This window comes from Cydia strobilella, chromosome 2, assembly GCF_947568885.1.
Source record: "Cydia strobilella chromosome 2, ilCydStro3.1, whole genome shotgun sequence".
Taxonomy (NCBI): domain Eukaryota; kingdom Metazoa; phylum Arthropoda; class Insecta; order Lepidoptera; family Tortricidae; genus Cydia; species Cydia strobilella.
In genome coordinates, this window is record NC_086042.1 from 12586611 (window position 1) to 12602955 (window position 16345).

At 35.2% G+C, this 16345-nt stretch overlaps 1 protein-coding gene across 1 annotated transcript; it reads left to right on the plus strand.

Annotated features, from left to right (window-relative positions):
* The first annotated feature begins 11736 nt into the window (after positions 1–11736).
* Positions 11737–14641, plus strand: LOC134755436 (uncharacterized). Its single transcript, XM_063691993.1, has 4 exons — positions 11737–11817; positions 12293–12511; positions 13018–13147; positions 14571–14641. Exons 1-4 carry the CDS (start codon positions 11737–11739, stop codon positions 14639–14641), a joined length of 501 nt encoding a protein of 166 aa, XP_063548063.1.
* The last annotated feature ends 1704 nt before the right edge of the window (positions 14642–16345 follow it).

Here is a 16345-nt window from a genome sequence, read left to right on the forward strand (position 1 = left end):
AAACTATTATGGCAAAAGAAGCTCAAAGTACATGGTACCAAAAATATTAAATAAAATTAGCTTACTAAGACAAAGTCCTACATTAAGCAAATCCATGTTAAAAACTAGATTAAAAGAACATCTTCTCAATTTATCACTATTATAAGTTGGACCTAATTAGATAGTGGAAAATAATGTAAACAAACAAATTTGTTAATTATTAATATTTCAGTGAAAATCACCCGCGTAAATTTTTTAGGGTATATGTCAAATGGAAACGCATACTGACATATTTGTTTACATTGTTTGCCATTTTTAACCGACTTCAATTTCATAGAAGGAGGAGGTTCTGTATTCGGTTGTGGCTATGTTTTTTTTTTTTTTTTTTTATGTATGTTCACCGATTATTCCGAGACCCGTGGTCCGATTTGAGTAATTCTTTTTTTGTTCGAAAGGAGCTACTTCCAAGTTGGTCCCATATTAATCTGGTTCTGATCTGATGATGGGATCCCTGAGGAATTGAGGGAACTCCTCAATTTTTAAAGGCACATGTATGGTGATTTGGGTGTTTTCATAAGCAACTTTAGCATTTTCTCTCGAAAACGACCAATTTGATGAATTGCACCTGATGATGATGATTGTTTTGAAGATAGTGATGATGATTTTTTTATTGTAGGATGTTCAGCGAATACTCCGAGACCCGTGGTCCGACTTGAACAATTCTTTTTTTGTTTGAAAGGAACTACCTCCAAGGTGGTCCCACATTAATCTGGTGCTGTTCTGATGATGGGATCCATGAGGAATTGAGGGAACTCCTCAATTTTTAAAGGCACGTGTGTGGTAATTTCGGTGTTTTCTAAAGTAACTCAAGCATTTCCTCCCCAAAACCACCAATTTGATGTAGTGCAACTGTAGCCTAACCACGAGTTTGACACTAAATATTCTTCGTAACTTACTTTGTACACTAATATGCTAGTACGAGCGAGATGCATAAACAGTAAGTTACGCACACGATAGCGAATATATCAATGTCAAACTCGTGGTAAGGCTACTGATAACTTCCCTCGTATGTGTATTATGATTTTTGATGTAGGTAGTGTTGGAAACAACCAAAGAGACTGAGAGGTGAAGGTAGAGGGTATTAGTGTTTGGGGGGTTTGAGGTTGGGGGTTGAGGGGAGGTGAGTTGATGGGTCGGGGACTGTGGGGTTGGGAGTTAAGGGATCGGGGGTTAGGGTTAGAAGTTAAGGGGTCTGGGGTTAGGGGTCGGGGAATGGCGGTTGAAGGGTTGGTGGTTTAGGGTCGAGGGGTTCAGTGATCAGGGGTTGATGTGCTGTGAGGTTGAGTGATCACCGGGTTTGAGGGATTGGGTCAGTGGCGGGGCGGAGAATGGATTTAGTGACAGGAATGATTTCCCAGACGGACTCGAGGAAAATTCTGATTATTTAATAAAGTTTACGAATTTACAGTTAAACATCATTATGTTTTTCATTCATGCGTCACGCTCTTAACAATGTTTTAAAACTAAAAATGGAAAAATAAAAACTTTTATAAAAAAAAAGATAAACCGACTTCAAAAAGGATGAAATAAAATATTATCCTTTTTAGGGTTCCGTGTTTAAGTATATGCGTTACCAACTGATATTTTTGAAGTCGGTGCCAAGCCAAGTACTCCAAGTAGTAACAATACCAATCAAAAATAATCAGCTTTATGTCTATAAATCCCATTACAACTGTACAAATATTATAAACGTGAAAGCAATTATGTCTGCCTCTTTGTTACCTTTTCATGGCTAAACAACTGAACCGCTTTAGCTGAAATTTTGCATGAAGGTTCCTTGAATTGTTTTATATTTTGAAATGTAGTCCTCTGGATAAGCGACAGTCCCAATCCCACACTTGCGTGCTATGACTGTTCAAGAATTAGTAAGAAATGCTCTTTAAAAAAATACGACGACAAAACGTATTAGATTTACACTAACGTGCCGACAAGCATGGTACGAACTGCGCCAAGAAGGTTCAACCGTGTGTTCTGTTCTGAGGTGTACAGAAAGTTCGTTTATTGTCGTCGTGTACGCTGCGTGTTACATAGGCGAACACTCGCGAACGCGAAGCGAAGCGACGCGGCACGGCGCGGCCGGCCCGAGGCGTTCGCGTTCGCAACGAGATCGCCCACGTAGGACACTTCTATATCTATGTATCTTTATCGAATTGCACCAAAATCATTATAAATATATGGTTTAAAATTTGGCTTGGCACCGACTTCAAAAATATCAGTTGGTAACGCATATACTTAAACACGGAACCCTAAAAAGGATAATATTTTATTTCATCCTTTTTGAAGTCGGTTTATCTTTTTTTTTATAAAAGTTTTTATTTTTATTTTTTTATTTGTTTTTGAACAATAGTTTGTATAAGTATATTATGGCTAATGAAACTGTAGTTTAAATTATAAAACTAGTTTAATAGGTTAAGTGTATAAAAACTGAGCGCATCTCGCCATCAAACGTAACAGTTTGGCGAGAATATAAATGTTTAGTAATTAAGTTGTAAATTAGAATATATATAAAAAAAAAGGCGGAATTAACGGCAGAAGGTCAGTTACTCCAAAAATTTTAACCGCCTTAAAAAAAGGTTCTCAGTTTGACCCGTATGTTTGTCCGCGATTATCTCGCGTTTGGCTGAACCGATTTTGATGCGGTTTTCAGAAAAGTGTTTGTTACATTCTGGAGAAGGTTTTAGTATACATAGAGTTGAGCTGATGCTGAACCCTGACTGTACCTAGTGGAACTCTGGTTTGGTGCAACATAGGCACACACTGTTTTGGTCATCCAACACGTCTTAATGAGCACTTGGGGGAGCAGTACCCAAGATAAAGCTGATGCTGAACCCTGGCTGTACCTAGTGGAACTCAGGTTTGGTACAACGTAGGCAAACGCTGTTTTGGTCATCCGACACGCCTTGATGAGCACTTGGGAGACCAGTACCCAAGATAGAGCTGATGCTGAACCCCGGCTGTACCTAGTGGAACTCAGGTTTGGTGTAACATAGGCACACGCTGTTTTGGTCATCCAACACGTCTTATTGAGTACTTGGGAGAGCAGTACCCAAGATAGAGCTGATGCTGAACCCTGGCTGTACCTAGTGGAACTCAGGTTTGCTGCAACGTAGGCAAACGCTGTTTTGGTCATCCGACACGCCTTGATGAGCACTTGGGAGAGTGGTACCCAAGATAGAGCTGATGCTGAACCCCGGCTGTACCTATTGGAACTCAGGTTTGGTGCAACGTAGGCAAACGCTGTTTCGGTCATCCGACACGCCTTGATAAGCACTTGGGAGAGCAGTACCCAAGATAGAGCTGATGCTGAACCCCGGCTGTACCTAGTGGAACTCAGGTTTGGTGTAACATAGGCACACGCTGTTTCGGTCGTCCAACACGTCTTAAATGAGCACTTGGGAGAGCAGTACCCAAGATAAAGCTGATGCTAAACCCTGGCTGTACCTAGTGGAACTCAGGTTTGGTGCAACGTAGGCAAACGCTGTTTTGGTCATCTGACACGCCTTGATGAGCACTTGGGAGAGCAGTACCCAAGATAGAGCTGATGCTGAACCCTGGCTGTACCTAGTGGAACTCAGGTTTTGGTTCAGGTTTGGTGTAAATTTATTGTGGGCATTAGAAGATACCTAGTAAAAATATTAAGGTCAGTTACTCCAAAAATTTTATTCAGAATCAGAATCATTAACTATACGTTTCTATGTATTTGAAAATAACACACTCCAGCGATCCAAATATATGTTTAAACTAATATTTTGCCTCTACTGACACTGTTTAAAACTTTTTGTTGCTTTTAGTAATAAAAATAAAAAGAAGAGTAAAAAAATTATGTTTTATAAATTATGTTCATAATTTTACTTACTTTTTATGCATTTATTAGTTATCTTCTACAAAAGAAAGAAACTACTACAGAAGTATGAAACAACATTGTCAGGTATAACTATCATTCAATTATTTTTGTGTTTGTCACTTTTTATTTTTAATTTACGTTAAGATTTTTGTAAGTAGGTACCTGTCGGGGCTTCTAACCTCCGTGGCGACCTGACATAGACCGACTGACTGACTAGCTGACGCCCCGCCTCACCGCGAGCCGCCTATCGCCGTACTACCTGAGTGTGGTTACGCGAAACTATGATAACTCGAGATAGTAGATATCCAGTTTGCCGTAAAAAAACTGCGAAGTTACGCATAATTATTCTAACTTGAGTTAAAAGAGATAACTCAATGTCCAAAAATTCGAAAACGTCTATCTTAAAATATGAAATATCTCAGTAACTAAAGACATTTTTTGAAATTTTGTTTAAGTATTATGTAAAGCATAGTGTCTAGTTTCATTTTGCACTGGTTAGGCGTATCTCTGCTATCTAAAGATAGCAGAGATACGTCTGACACGGCAGTACTGCTGGACCAATTGTTGAAATTTGGTACACAAAGTGACCTAAAGACGGGCGTGTAACGTAACGTAAACAAATGAATTTTAAACAGGGGGGCCACTTTTGGGGGTAAATGAGAAAATTAAAAAATAAAGTTTTTTAAACTATATCGTCTTACATATCAAATGAAAGACCTCATCTTAAGAATCTCAATTTTTTTTGTAATTTTAAAATAAATAGTTTAGAAGTTATTAAAGAAAATAGACAAAAAATTACCCTTTATCTCCGAAACTGGGTCAAGTTATGAAAATATTTCTTTACTTAGATGACAGAAAAACCTATTAGATAGATAAGATAGATAGATAAGACATTTATTTGATCCGAACCCTGCGGGTTTTTAGGGTTCCGTACCCAAAGGGTAAAAACGGGATCCTATTACTAAGACTCCGCTGTCTTTTTGTCTGTCTGTCTGTCCGTCTGTCACCAGGCTGTATCTCAAGAACCGTGATAGCTAGACAGTTGAAATTTTCCCAGATGATGTATTTCTATTACCGCTATAACAACAGATACTAAAAACAGAATAAAATTAATATTTAAGGGGGGCTCCCATACAACAAACGTGATTTTTTTGCCGTTTTTTGCGTAATGGTACGACCCTTGGTGCGCGAGTCCAACTCGCACTTGGCCGGTTTAAAAAGACATTTCACTCACATTTCACATAAAAAAATACATTGTTAATAATTGTGTAATGTACGGAACCCTTGGAACGCCAGTCCGACTCGCACTTGGCCGGTTTTATTTTTTTTAGGTTCCGTGGCCAAAATGGCAAAACCCTAGTTTCACAAATCAAAGAATTTTTTCCCGGAAATTATATTAATTTGTTTATTGTTTTGGTGTCTTTTATTAGCAGCTACTTTATTTAGTACTTACGCATAATTTTTCGAAAAATAAATCTAAGTGCTACATATTACACATATGGCATATATAGGTACCTAACTATGTTGTAAATTGTCAATTTGGAAAAAAAAACTAAATATCGGGCAAACAATTTACAGATTAGGTATCTTTTTATTATACAGATTTTTGTATGTCCCCGAATATAACAATAATAATTGTTGTTCAGAAATAAATTAAAAAAGAACTATGCTTATTCATTCCCCCTTTTTTATTATATTGACATTTTAATTGAATATAAGTATGTCATATTTATATTTAGTTTAGATGTTCCAATTATGGAGAAATGAAAGTCCATTATCCCCCTTAAAACATGAATATTGCGAAATCATCCAATCGTACATCTACGACATTTCTACGTTTTCATTTTAACACAGACTTAAATTCCCAACTCAAATTACGACATACCTACACATAAGTGAAAGCTAATGCAACATTTGGTCACTTCAATACGTCTATTGAACTGAAGAAATGTCTAACGAGTGGATTACACAGCAGTGTTTCTTGCTAAGTGTACAATATAGTCAAGCGGAAAGTGTTTCGCAACAGCTTGTCTGTTTTAGAAGAATGCAAGCATCTTATCCAACAATCTTCTATAAAAAATCGTTTGCGCCATCACTATAGAGTACGGTCACCCATGGTAAGGCTTAGATACTGCCTTGGGTGGGAGTAGGATGCAACGGGTGTTCCGGAGTCCTGAATATGAACATTATGAACGCAAAGGATATTTTAGCACTATATGTTCAGCCAGAGAGTAATAACAGACTAGACCATTAACGAGATACAATCCTATCATTTAAATATTAAGTAATCGAACAAATGATAATTTCAACCTGTCTTATGTACAATAAATTGTTTATACATCATAACCTTGGATCGCAGTATTAACCTAAAAGCTAATCTGCGTAAAAATGTCTACGTTGTCTTCCAACGCAACACTATAAGTGTTATCTAGTTTCGACTTCCTGGAAACGCCATATAATAGTAGGTACTTACTCACTTCCATCGTTTCCCAAGATGGCAGATTGCTTTTGCAATTTTATTGTCTTTTAATTGTAAACATAGTTATAGCCTACTTTTTTGTTTATCTCAAGATCCAGAGCCAGACACGCTAATCGAGCCCTTCTGTAATTAACGCATTGAATATTTTTTTCCTAATTATATTTCAAGTAGTTGTCTAAAAAATATAAAAAATATGCCATCAAAGTAGGTACTTCATAGTAACTTAAAAATGAGGTAGTTAGTGGTATGGTGAGTTCAACACGTCCCTACTCCCTAAGTTCCAGTAACCGCTTACCAATAAGCTTGCTTGTTTACCACCGGTGTGGTATAAAAAACCAGTGTTGTGCCACAAGCACACAAATCATCCAAGCGCATAGAATAAATATTTAAGTGGTGCTCCCATACAACAAACGTGATTTTGTTGCCGCTTTTTGCGTAATGGTACGGAACCCTTCGTGCGCGAGTCCGACTCGCACTTGACCGGTTTTTTTATTTATTACAAAAAGATAAGCATTTGACCACAATCTTACCTGATGGTCAGTGACGATGCAGTCGAGGATGGAACATGCTTACCTAAAAGATGTCTATTCACTTTTGAGACTGTGTCCTTTTGTCGGAGAATTATTATATAATTGCCTAATAGCTGTACTATCAGCCGTAAAAGTGCATGCTCACTGTACCTTAACTACTAGGTAAAAACTAATAGGTAGGTAGGTAGGTGTTGAGATACGACTCAAAATCTTTTATAGTTGGCATAAAATAAACACTGCTTGCAACATACATAATTATTAATGACTAGCAAAAAGCAGAGCTTTTTAAGGGCTCGCGGAGTTTTTCTACCTCATCATCATATATTCTTAGACTTAACTTGTCGGTGGAGCGATTTCTATGCATGTCGGTTCTCTGCCTTCTCCCCGACAGCCTGATACGACGCGACGACGACGTTGAGTTTTTCCTTATTTGATCTATGTACGTTCTTCTTGTTGTTATTTTTTCTACCTATATAGTTATAATTACGAAGGCAGTTTTTAATAAGAGATACATCTTTAATTATATGATATGATATGAGGGCTTCTGTAAATAAATAATACGCCAAATCATTTTTAAAGTTTTTTTATTCTATTTTATCGATACATTAAATTCTTCATACGAATATCTTATTGTTTCCTACATTTCAACACAGTAAAATGAGTGTTTAATATTACGTAGGTAATCTATCATAAGGTAATCATCTATATCTCGATGAATCAAAAACATCTCATTAAAATTTTAAAAGAGTCTCACGTGTTGGCTTAAACTCCGCGCACGCCTTACAAATGTCCGGAGCCGGAGCACCAATAGATTCATGACGGGTAGACATGAATATCGGCGACGACCCCATCGCCGGCTTTAATGGCCCAGTAGGCAGTACAATCAGCCAACGCAGGGCAGCTTGTGGAGAGCTGTTGCGGAGAACCATTCCCACGAACTCCAGGGAAGTTCTGCCACCCGATAGCTGAAAAGGGCCCTCTGCCTCTATCGTGCTTTAGCCGGCCGTCCGTCCCGTTAAAGTCCAGTGACACCTCTGTACTCTTCAGCCCCAACACCGGTGTTACATTTGAGCCATCATAGATGTTGTTTTTTGTGAGGACCCATTTTGTGAGGCCGAGGTCATCGTCTGCTCATGCTGGCAATCAAAATTTATTAGGCTCTTAATAGTCCTAACCCTCAATAGTTCTATAAGACAGAAACAATTGTAAATATAAAACATTGTACTATTATTACCCAAATATCGTTAATTACGATTATTTGTGTATCGTACATTTATAAGAACAATATCGAATATTGCCTTTCGAAACTTAAAGCAGAAAGAAAAAAACGCCTCTTCTTTGACAGGCGTTCCGTTCCATTCAGAAAAGTTATTAAGAACGGTTTTTCAATATTCAATATATAAAAACATAGACGCGTTATAATGATGAAGAGGTAAGTAATAAAATATAAAATATGTATATTTTTCGTATTTTTACATTAATAGTAGTTTTTTTTGTTGATTACGACGTTTAAAGGAAACTAATATTAACACTCATCAATAAGTTAGTCATAATTTGGAACAAGAATACATTAAAAAAAATGTAAAAGTAAAAAGCACTAGTTCGCGAAAACCAACTTTACGCACGCTAAACAGCTACGTAAAGTAGCACTTTTTGAGCAACTGTATTAAAATAGTTATTTACGATACAAGTGCGGAAAAGAGGAAATTCGAAACGATAAGCGATAAATTAAAACACGACCGCAGGGAGTGTTTTAAATCGACACGAGTTGCGAATTACCTTTTCGCACGTGTAACCTACAACGTTTTACAGTACATATGGCCCTTTAAACTTTTGACATATGCACGAAAAGTGCTCATTCCCGCACTAGTGCGAAAATGTAGCAGCATATGTACTGTAAAATATTTTATTGATAAATCGAATCAAAGCATACCTAAAGCAAAACGGAAATACATATAACAACAATACACACAACACAACACTAACATAACATAACACACATAAAAATATATGTAATTTAATATTATGAAATAAATAAATCTAATTCTTAATCATATATTATAACACTTTAAGCTCTCGCGTTTTGAACACATATTTATTTAATTGTAGAAACGGGTTTACCGCGAAATACATATACAAATGAAATACACATGTCATGTCACACAAATTTAATCACTTTTAATCGTATAGATAATAACACCTAGTATGTATCATCATCTTGAAACATTAATCTCCTTATTAATATAAAACTGTAGTAGGATATTACGTGAATTAAATAGAGCAGGTTTTGTCTTTTTTATGTAAATAACGCTTCGACTTCTAACGTTTCACGCTACGCTACTATTAAATTGTAAGGTTAGTCATTAGTGACTAGAATAATGTTTTTGTTTCTAAATATAGACTAGGCAGGCATTCTTACCCTGACTACAAACTCATCCTCCTATCGCAGGTCATATTACTTAGTTGAAACAAATATTTTTCATATGGCATCCCTTCACTGTGCCAATATTTATTTAGTTGTAACGTTATGTTATGAAAGCTTAACGAATCAGCGCCCATTCCGTTCCAAGCTAATAATTTGTTTCCTATCATTTGATAGCCTCTTCTTAAAATTATGCAATTCGTTTGATGTTCCGATAATTCGGCCTAATTATTTGTTGCTTAATTTTAAAAATTATGGTTGTACTTTTATTTTGCGAACGCCATCGCGAGTTAGCGACCCAAAATCTTCAATTCTCTGTTGCCTACATAAAATTCAAGAGATAAAACAGGGTACCAAAAACATAAGTACAAAATGATCTGTAACTGTGTCCGATTTTCTTAATTTGACAAAAGCAACACTTGGAACACTCGTTAAAACCTACAATAGAGAACTTGTGCAATTAGACGTCATTGAGAAAGAATCATTTTGTTCCTAATAAATCTTTCAAGTCTGCTGAACACGTTAACACATTACCACGTTATTCGACGTCGGTAATACATAACATTTTATGTTAATAGCGTTCCGAAGAATGCTTTCAAACAACCATAGTTGTCTATTAGTTATTCAGAGGGGGAATGGGACTATAATGTAGGTACGGTACGTACGTAGGTTCTAATTGTACTCGTGTACAGCAAAGAAACAAAATCACCAAACGTTTGGTAATACAATAACTTCTAATTTGCATGCCACCCTGTTATATAAGATCTCGTCCTCAAAAGACTTCTTAGTGACTTTTGTCATAGGTAAAATAAGCCATTAATGAAAACAATCTCAAAATACGAAAAAGGTTAAAAAAGAACATGGTTTTCCAAGTACTTCACCATGATCAGGGCTTTCAAGGTCAGAAACTTGCATTTGATAAGAACATTTTGTCACTGTTAACATACCTTTAAAAAAAACAGCCGGCTCTAATTTAATGCAAGGTAAAATGTAGCATTTTAATGACCCATACAACGTCACATACATGTATATATACGTCAGGACAGGTTTTAGGAGATATCAGAAAAGGAGACACATTTTTTTTCTGTGGTATATGTGACCAATAAACCTGTTTGTGTGTTACGCAGTTCCTGGGGAATATGAATGGGCGACATCCAAGCGCCTTACGTATCGACTCATTTTGTAGACTCCATGGCGCTATGGCAATTTGGGGGTTCGCCATACTTGGAACTGAAACTCAAAAAAATTTTTTTCATCAAACCTATACGTGTGGGGTATCTATGGATAGGTCTTTAAAAAATGATATTGAGGTTTCTAATATATATTTTTTCTAAACTGAATAGTTTGCGCGAGAGACACTTTCAAAGTGGTAAAATGTGTGTCCCCCCCCCCTGTAACTTCTAAAATAATTTAAGAGAAGAATAAAACTGAAAAAAATATATGATGTACATTACTATGCAAACTTCCACAGAAAATTGGTTTGGACGAGATCTAGTAAGTAGTTTTTTTTTAATACGTCATAAATCGTAAACCGCAATTTACCTTTCACTCACGTTTCACATAAAAAATACATTGTTAAAATAATGAAATGTACGGAATCCTCGGTGCGCGAGTCCGACTCGCACTTGGCCGGTTTTTTATTATTTTAATAAAATAAACGTTATGGTATAAAAATAATTTTAAACGGTTAGTTACGGCTAGTAATTAAATTGATTTACGAACCTCAAGTGTCCGACTGCTAAGCAAATGCTGTTATAATACTACTACAGCACAGCTCCTTAGAAAGCTATGTTTATATGGATTTATTGTAGTTGTTAGCTAATAGGTAAATAGGTAAAGGTACAGCTACATATGCGTTTAGGCAGAATTGCAACCATACTCGTACCTACTTACGTATGTTTAATCTTTGTCCATTGCAGAAGTTACAATTTTTGCAAGCTTCTCCGTTGCAGCAACCCAGTGCAGTGTGCGGTGATCAGTGAATGTGTTTCAACTAAGAAATTATTAATTTCGCAAGTGTGTTTTAATATTCTTTTTTTTTAAGTTTTAGGGAAAAAATATGTTGAATTAACATAAAAATTAAATGTTTCCCTACGGAATTTGAAACCGCGTTTTGATTTTTAAACTAATATACATATTATATGCGTAGTTATTAATTTTATTACGATGAATTTATTCTGTTCTAATAATAAATCTTCATCAAAGTTAGTCCTTCCACTACAATTATTACACGTAACTATTTAAATGAGGTGTAACATTTTTTTTTAATTAGTGAAGTTGTACCACTGGGTGAAAATCTTATAACTCCGATAAGTCTTGATAAAGATTTTATCGTTGAAATAGATAATTGAAATAAATATTACATTACTATTTATAGTATTTATACCAGTAAATTAAATCGCTAATTGATTTTTCAGCCACAATGGGTCTCCCACGTTTCGAAAAATGTTGCTGCGTATTTGATTTGAAGACTGGGAATATCATATTAGGATGTATTAATGCTGTAAGTATTAACAATCTCACTGCACAGTTTACATACATAGTTATTATGTTGTCCTTGTTTATAAAGGCAGTTTAATCATTACAAAACTAAAGTGCTTCATACTCGCACATAATAATTCATAAATTGAAGAAAGATATGATTTGATTTGTTTATTAACCAAATCAGAAAATGAGTCATTAACACTCATTAAAGTTTTATTTAAACTTCGTTTGCCCTTGTCTGTCATTTCTATATTTGCTTATTTGGAGACAAAACACATGTTCTCATGCACACTGTCTTCGAACAATTCTCATGCTCTTAATGTTAGTGTTTAAGTCGCGTGTAAACAAGCGGCAAAAAGTTGCTTTTTATGTTGTCTATTATGACCCTTATTGACTAAGCGATAGACTCCAAAACCTACCATACAAACTGCCAATGCTGCAGCTGACGGCTTATAAAAGTAATTATTTTAGTAAGTTAATTTTTTTTTTTTCAGTTTTTATCATTTTGTCTATTCGTGGCAATGATAGTGGCTGCTTGTGAATTTGGCACCATGGAAAAAGACACGGCCAAGGAAATGGAAATATTTAAAAGCGTCGAAGCAATAGAAGTAGATGCCAGGCTAAGCGGACTGTATGCCATGTCAATTATATTGGTGCTCATGTTTCTGGCGAAGCTCTTGTTCGACGTATTTTTTATCATCGGCGTGATAATGGTACGAAACAGTAATTCTATTACTTTTGTTATTTTAAGCATATTCAATAATTGATTAAGTGAGTCTTACGGATATTATTATAGGAATATATAATCTATATCATATAACCGACCAAGCACGAATCAATGTGTAAGCAAGCATAAAAATTAAAATAGTGTTTTTTTTTTAAAGAGAAGACTCAATTTGTTTGGAGAAATTTTATACTCCAAGACGGTGGGTGGGGCTAATTTGGACTAGTTTAGCTATACAGTTAATTGGCCTATATTACGCAGTAGGTGTCTTCTTTAATAACACGTTTCAACAGGAAAACTTCCAGATATATTCATGTCCGTAACAATTTTCTTCATCTTCAAAAAGTAAAAATATTAGACTGTATTAGACAAATAAATTGAGGGCTACGATTGTTCCTTAAAGCAAATAAGAATGTACTACATTAAACCGTAGTAGTAGGCAATGCAAGAATTTTAGCAATTATTTATTATAATATGTAGGTTTTTTTTTTTCAGGAAAGGAAAGGCATTATCAAAGCCTACTTCATCATGTGGACCGTATTCATGTTACTTTCTATGTTCACGTTCTTCCTCAATTGCGAGTATTGGGGTGTGAAGACGATCATCACTGAAGTGATCTACCTCAGTAAGTTTGCATTCTTTAGGTTGTATTCGTTATTAAATCGGTTAAAGGGGCCCACTGACTATCAGTCCGCCGAACGATATCGGCCCTTCAGTTAGAACAAAATTTGACAGCTCTGAACAACTTATTTTACTTTAGGTACAGTCACGCTCCGTGATTGTTGAGCCATTTATAGTTCTAACTAAATTGAACATTTCATAGCGTAAGCACTGATCAACCAATAATTTAGGTTGGACACTAAACAGCTCAACAATTACGGAGCGTGATGTACTTACTTAGATAATACGTCAGACGTCACGTGTAACCTGACTTGCGTTTTAATACTAGCTAATAATGTGATAATATTGGTAAAATCAAGAAATGTCCGAAGTTAACGGACTTAAACAAGCTTTAACTTTTACCTCCTGTCATGTAAGAGCTTTGCAAAAGCGTGTAACTGTAATTACTAAGAAGGAACATTATTTGTATTACTAAGCTGGTAAAGAGCAATAAAGCCCTGTTTACAACCATTGTTGCTTCAACTGCTGAGTCCAAAGCACAGGCGTTCAAGTGTAAATTGATTTCTTTTTCTGTTTCTCTCTGTCCTGCGTTAAGAGGGAAATATTGCTACTGACAATAGGCACTGCTTCCATACAATTTCCATTTCGGGAAAAAACGTTTTCCACTAACTAAATCTTAACAAATCACTTTGGTTTTGATGACGCTTCAGCATGATTTTTTTTTATATTATTGACACATGGATGGTTTCTATAAACCTAGTTTTTCATTGTGTCAATAATATACAAAAAAAAACATGTAGAATGGAAAATGTTTTCAACTGGAAAAACGTTTTCTTTTTTGTATGGACGAGTACGAGCTAATACTTCTCTCCTGAGGTCACAGTTACAACAGTGGACCATTCGGGCTTTCTTTTTTGGAATATACAATTATTAATAGTTATTTGTTTTACAAGGGGCGAAATTGTTCGACCAATTCGCTTGGAAGATTCTAAAATTGAACCTTGAGCGTAGCGAGTGGTCTAAAAAGTGGAATTTAGAGCATTGCGAGGGTTTCAAGGCACAAGGGATAAAAAAACTACTCCCGAATGAAACACAAAAAAATTCAGCACACAAACGCGAGGAAAATATTTACTGCAAAACATCACTAATCATATTTAAATGAACGTTATTAAATATTTATCATCCAAAATCATCACATATTATATCAGCCAACATGAGCAACCAATTCAACATTGGCATCAGATTACTTTGCCACACATGTGGAAAAAAATGCAACTTTCTCATCACCTTATCAGTTTTTGAAGTACGGAGACTACAGAGTCTTTACGAGCTGGTGTGGTGAAAATATAATATATATTACACCTTTACATTTTATGAAAATACTGACAAAATTGTATAGAATGAATTGATTGATAATTTTTTTCCAGGTATAAACGTGTACGCTATGTTGGTGTGTCACAGCTTTTATGTGCAACTTAATATGCGCGAAGAAGTCTAAAATACCGTGTCAATTTGAATGGTTATAGATACAATTTTTATCAGGTATATTGTTTAAAATTTAGGTTAAAATTAACCTTAAGATTAATTTTTAAATGATGAAAATATTCATTATATCAGGTTAGTTTATCAGGTTAACTAGAAGACAACTTTAAAATTTTAGAATCTTCAACGATATTTAAAAAGTAAATATGTATAACACAAAAATCATATTAGTGGCAGCTATAGTATAATTAATGGGTGGGTATATAAATAATAGGGTAAATGAATAGTTATGTATTTGTTAAGTTGTTATATTAATGGTACTACTTATAAAACCATAATGTGTTTGTTATCAATTATTAAATAAAGTTTAATGTAGTTGTATTCTGTTTTTCGTATTTTGAAATATATAAATTATATATTTTCGAAAGCTCTTCCCAACATAAGTCAACTGACACTGATAAGTAAATAAAAAGATTATTTTTAATAGACACTAGATAATCATTGACTACGCTGATGTGTGTGGCACTAACATTACACAAGCCTCGCTGTCCAAACTTGATCGTCTCCTTAACAATTGCATCAGATTCATCTTTAACCTCCGCAAATATGACCAAGTCTCTGCCTTTCGCCGTAAACTCCAATGGCTCCCAATTCGTGAACGCCGGTCATTGCGAATTTTATGTACTCTGTATTCAATTTTGTTTGACCCAGCTGCACCCAATAATCTCAGATCTAAATTTGAGTTTATAACAGCCCGTCCTGGTTGTGTTCTTCGTGCTTCTCGTACTCTGAAGCTGGCTATCCTCCCTCATCGGACTGGATTCTTGTCCAACTCATTCACCTGCCAAGCAGTTCGGCTGTGGAATGCTCTCCCTCTGCCTATCAGACAAGCTCAGAGCAAGCTTACATTTAAAAGCAAGTTGCGTAAGCATTTATTTGAGAACATTCGCGACTAAATGTATACGTGATGTCTCACACTAGGTACATAATTATTAAATATATGTATGTTTATTTATATCTATTAAATTTGTATATATGTAGGTATATTATTATTATTATTTTCTTTACGGATATTTGTGTAAATATAGTATCATAGTAGTCTGACTTGGATCTTTTTCGTATTCACTCTTTACAATCTGGCACCAAACTAACTGTCTCTGTTTAGCCCAATGGTTAAGTCCGCCATTTGTACTCTTTTTGTGGAAATTTGTGCAATAAACTTTAAATAAATAAATAACTGTATAGTAGACGGAAGCCTCGTACAAAAATATAAAATTCACTATAACCTTTAGCGTCTTCCCATCCATTCGTTTTGTTCGATTTTAGAACGAAACATATTAAATTATATTTTTAATCATTGATTCAGATTCAGATTCAGATTATTTATTGGTAAAAATAATTCAATTTTTTACACGTCATATTTCCAAATGCTTTAAGATTAGACTTAAATGTACGATTCAAATTAAAAAAAATATTGTATGGTAGAGAATAAATATTTTTATATTGAAAGTCATAGCGGACCTGCGTCAGAAAGGGCGTCATTCAAGCGCCCAGCGTATCGACTCATTTTGCAGACTCCTTGTCGCCTAATATGGCAAAGAATAAAAACGTTCAGAAGAAAAAGATTAAAACTTACAATTTGTGTTGCTTTGCGTGCCTGTAAGTATTAAATATTTTTTTAAGATATAGACACTTGATTTTAACGTAAATCCCAGTTCGA

Excerpts from the sequence above, each read along its gene's own strand:
- LOC134755436 (XM_063691993.1), top strand. The coding sequence starts at position 11,737 with ATGGGTCTCCCACGTTTCGAAAAATGTTGCTGCGTATTTGATTTGAAG. Across the intron at positions 12,512-13,017 it reads TTATCATCGGCGTGATAATG|GAAAGGAAAGGCATTATCAA; the intron begins GTACGAAACAGT and ends TTTTTTTTTCAG. Across the intron at positions 13,148-14,570 it reads CACTGAAGTGATCTACCTCA|GTATAAACGTGTACGCTATG; the intron begins GTAAGTTTGCAT and ends ATTTTTTTCCAG.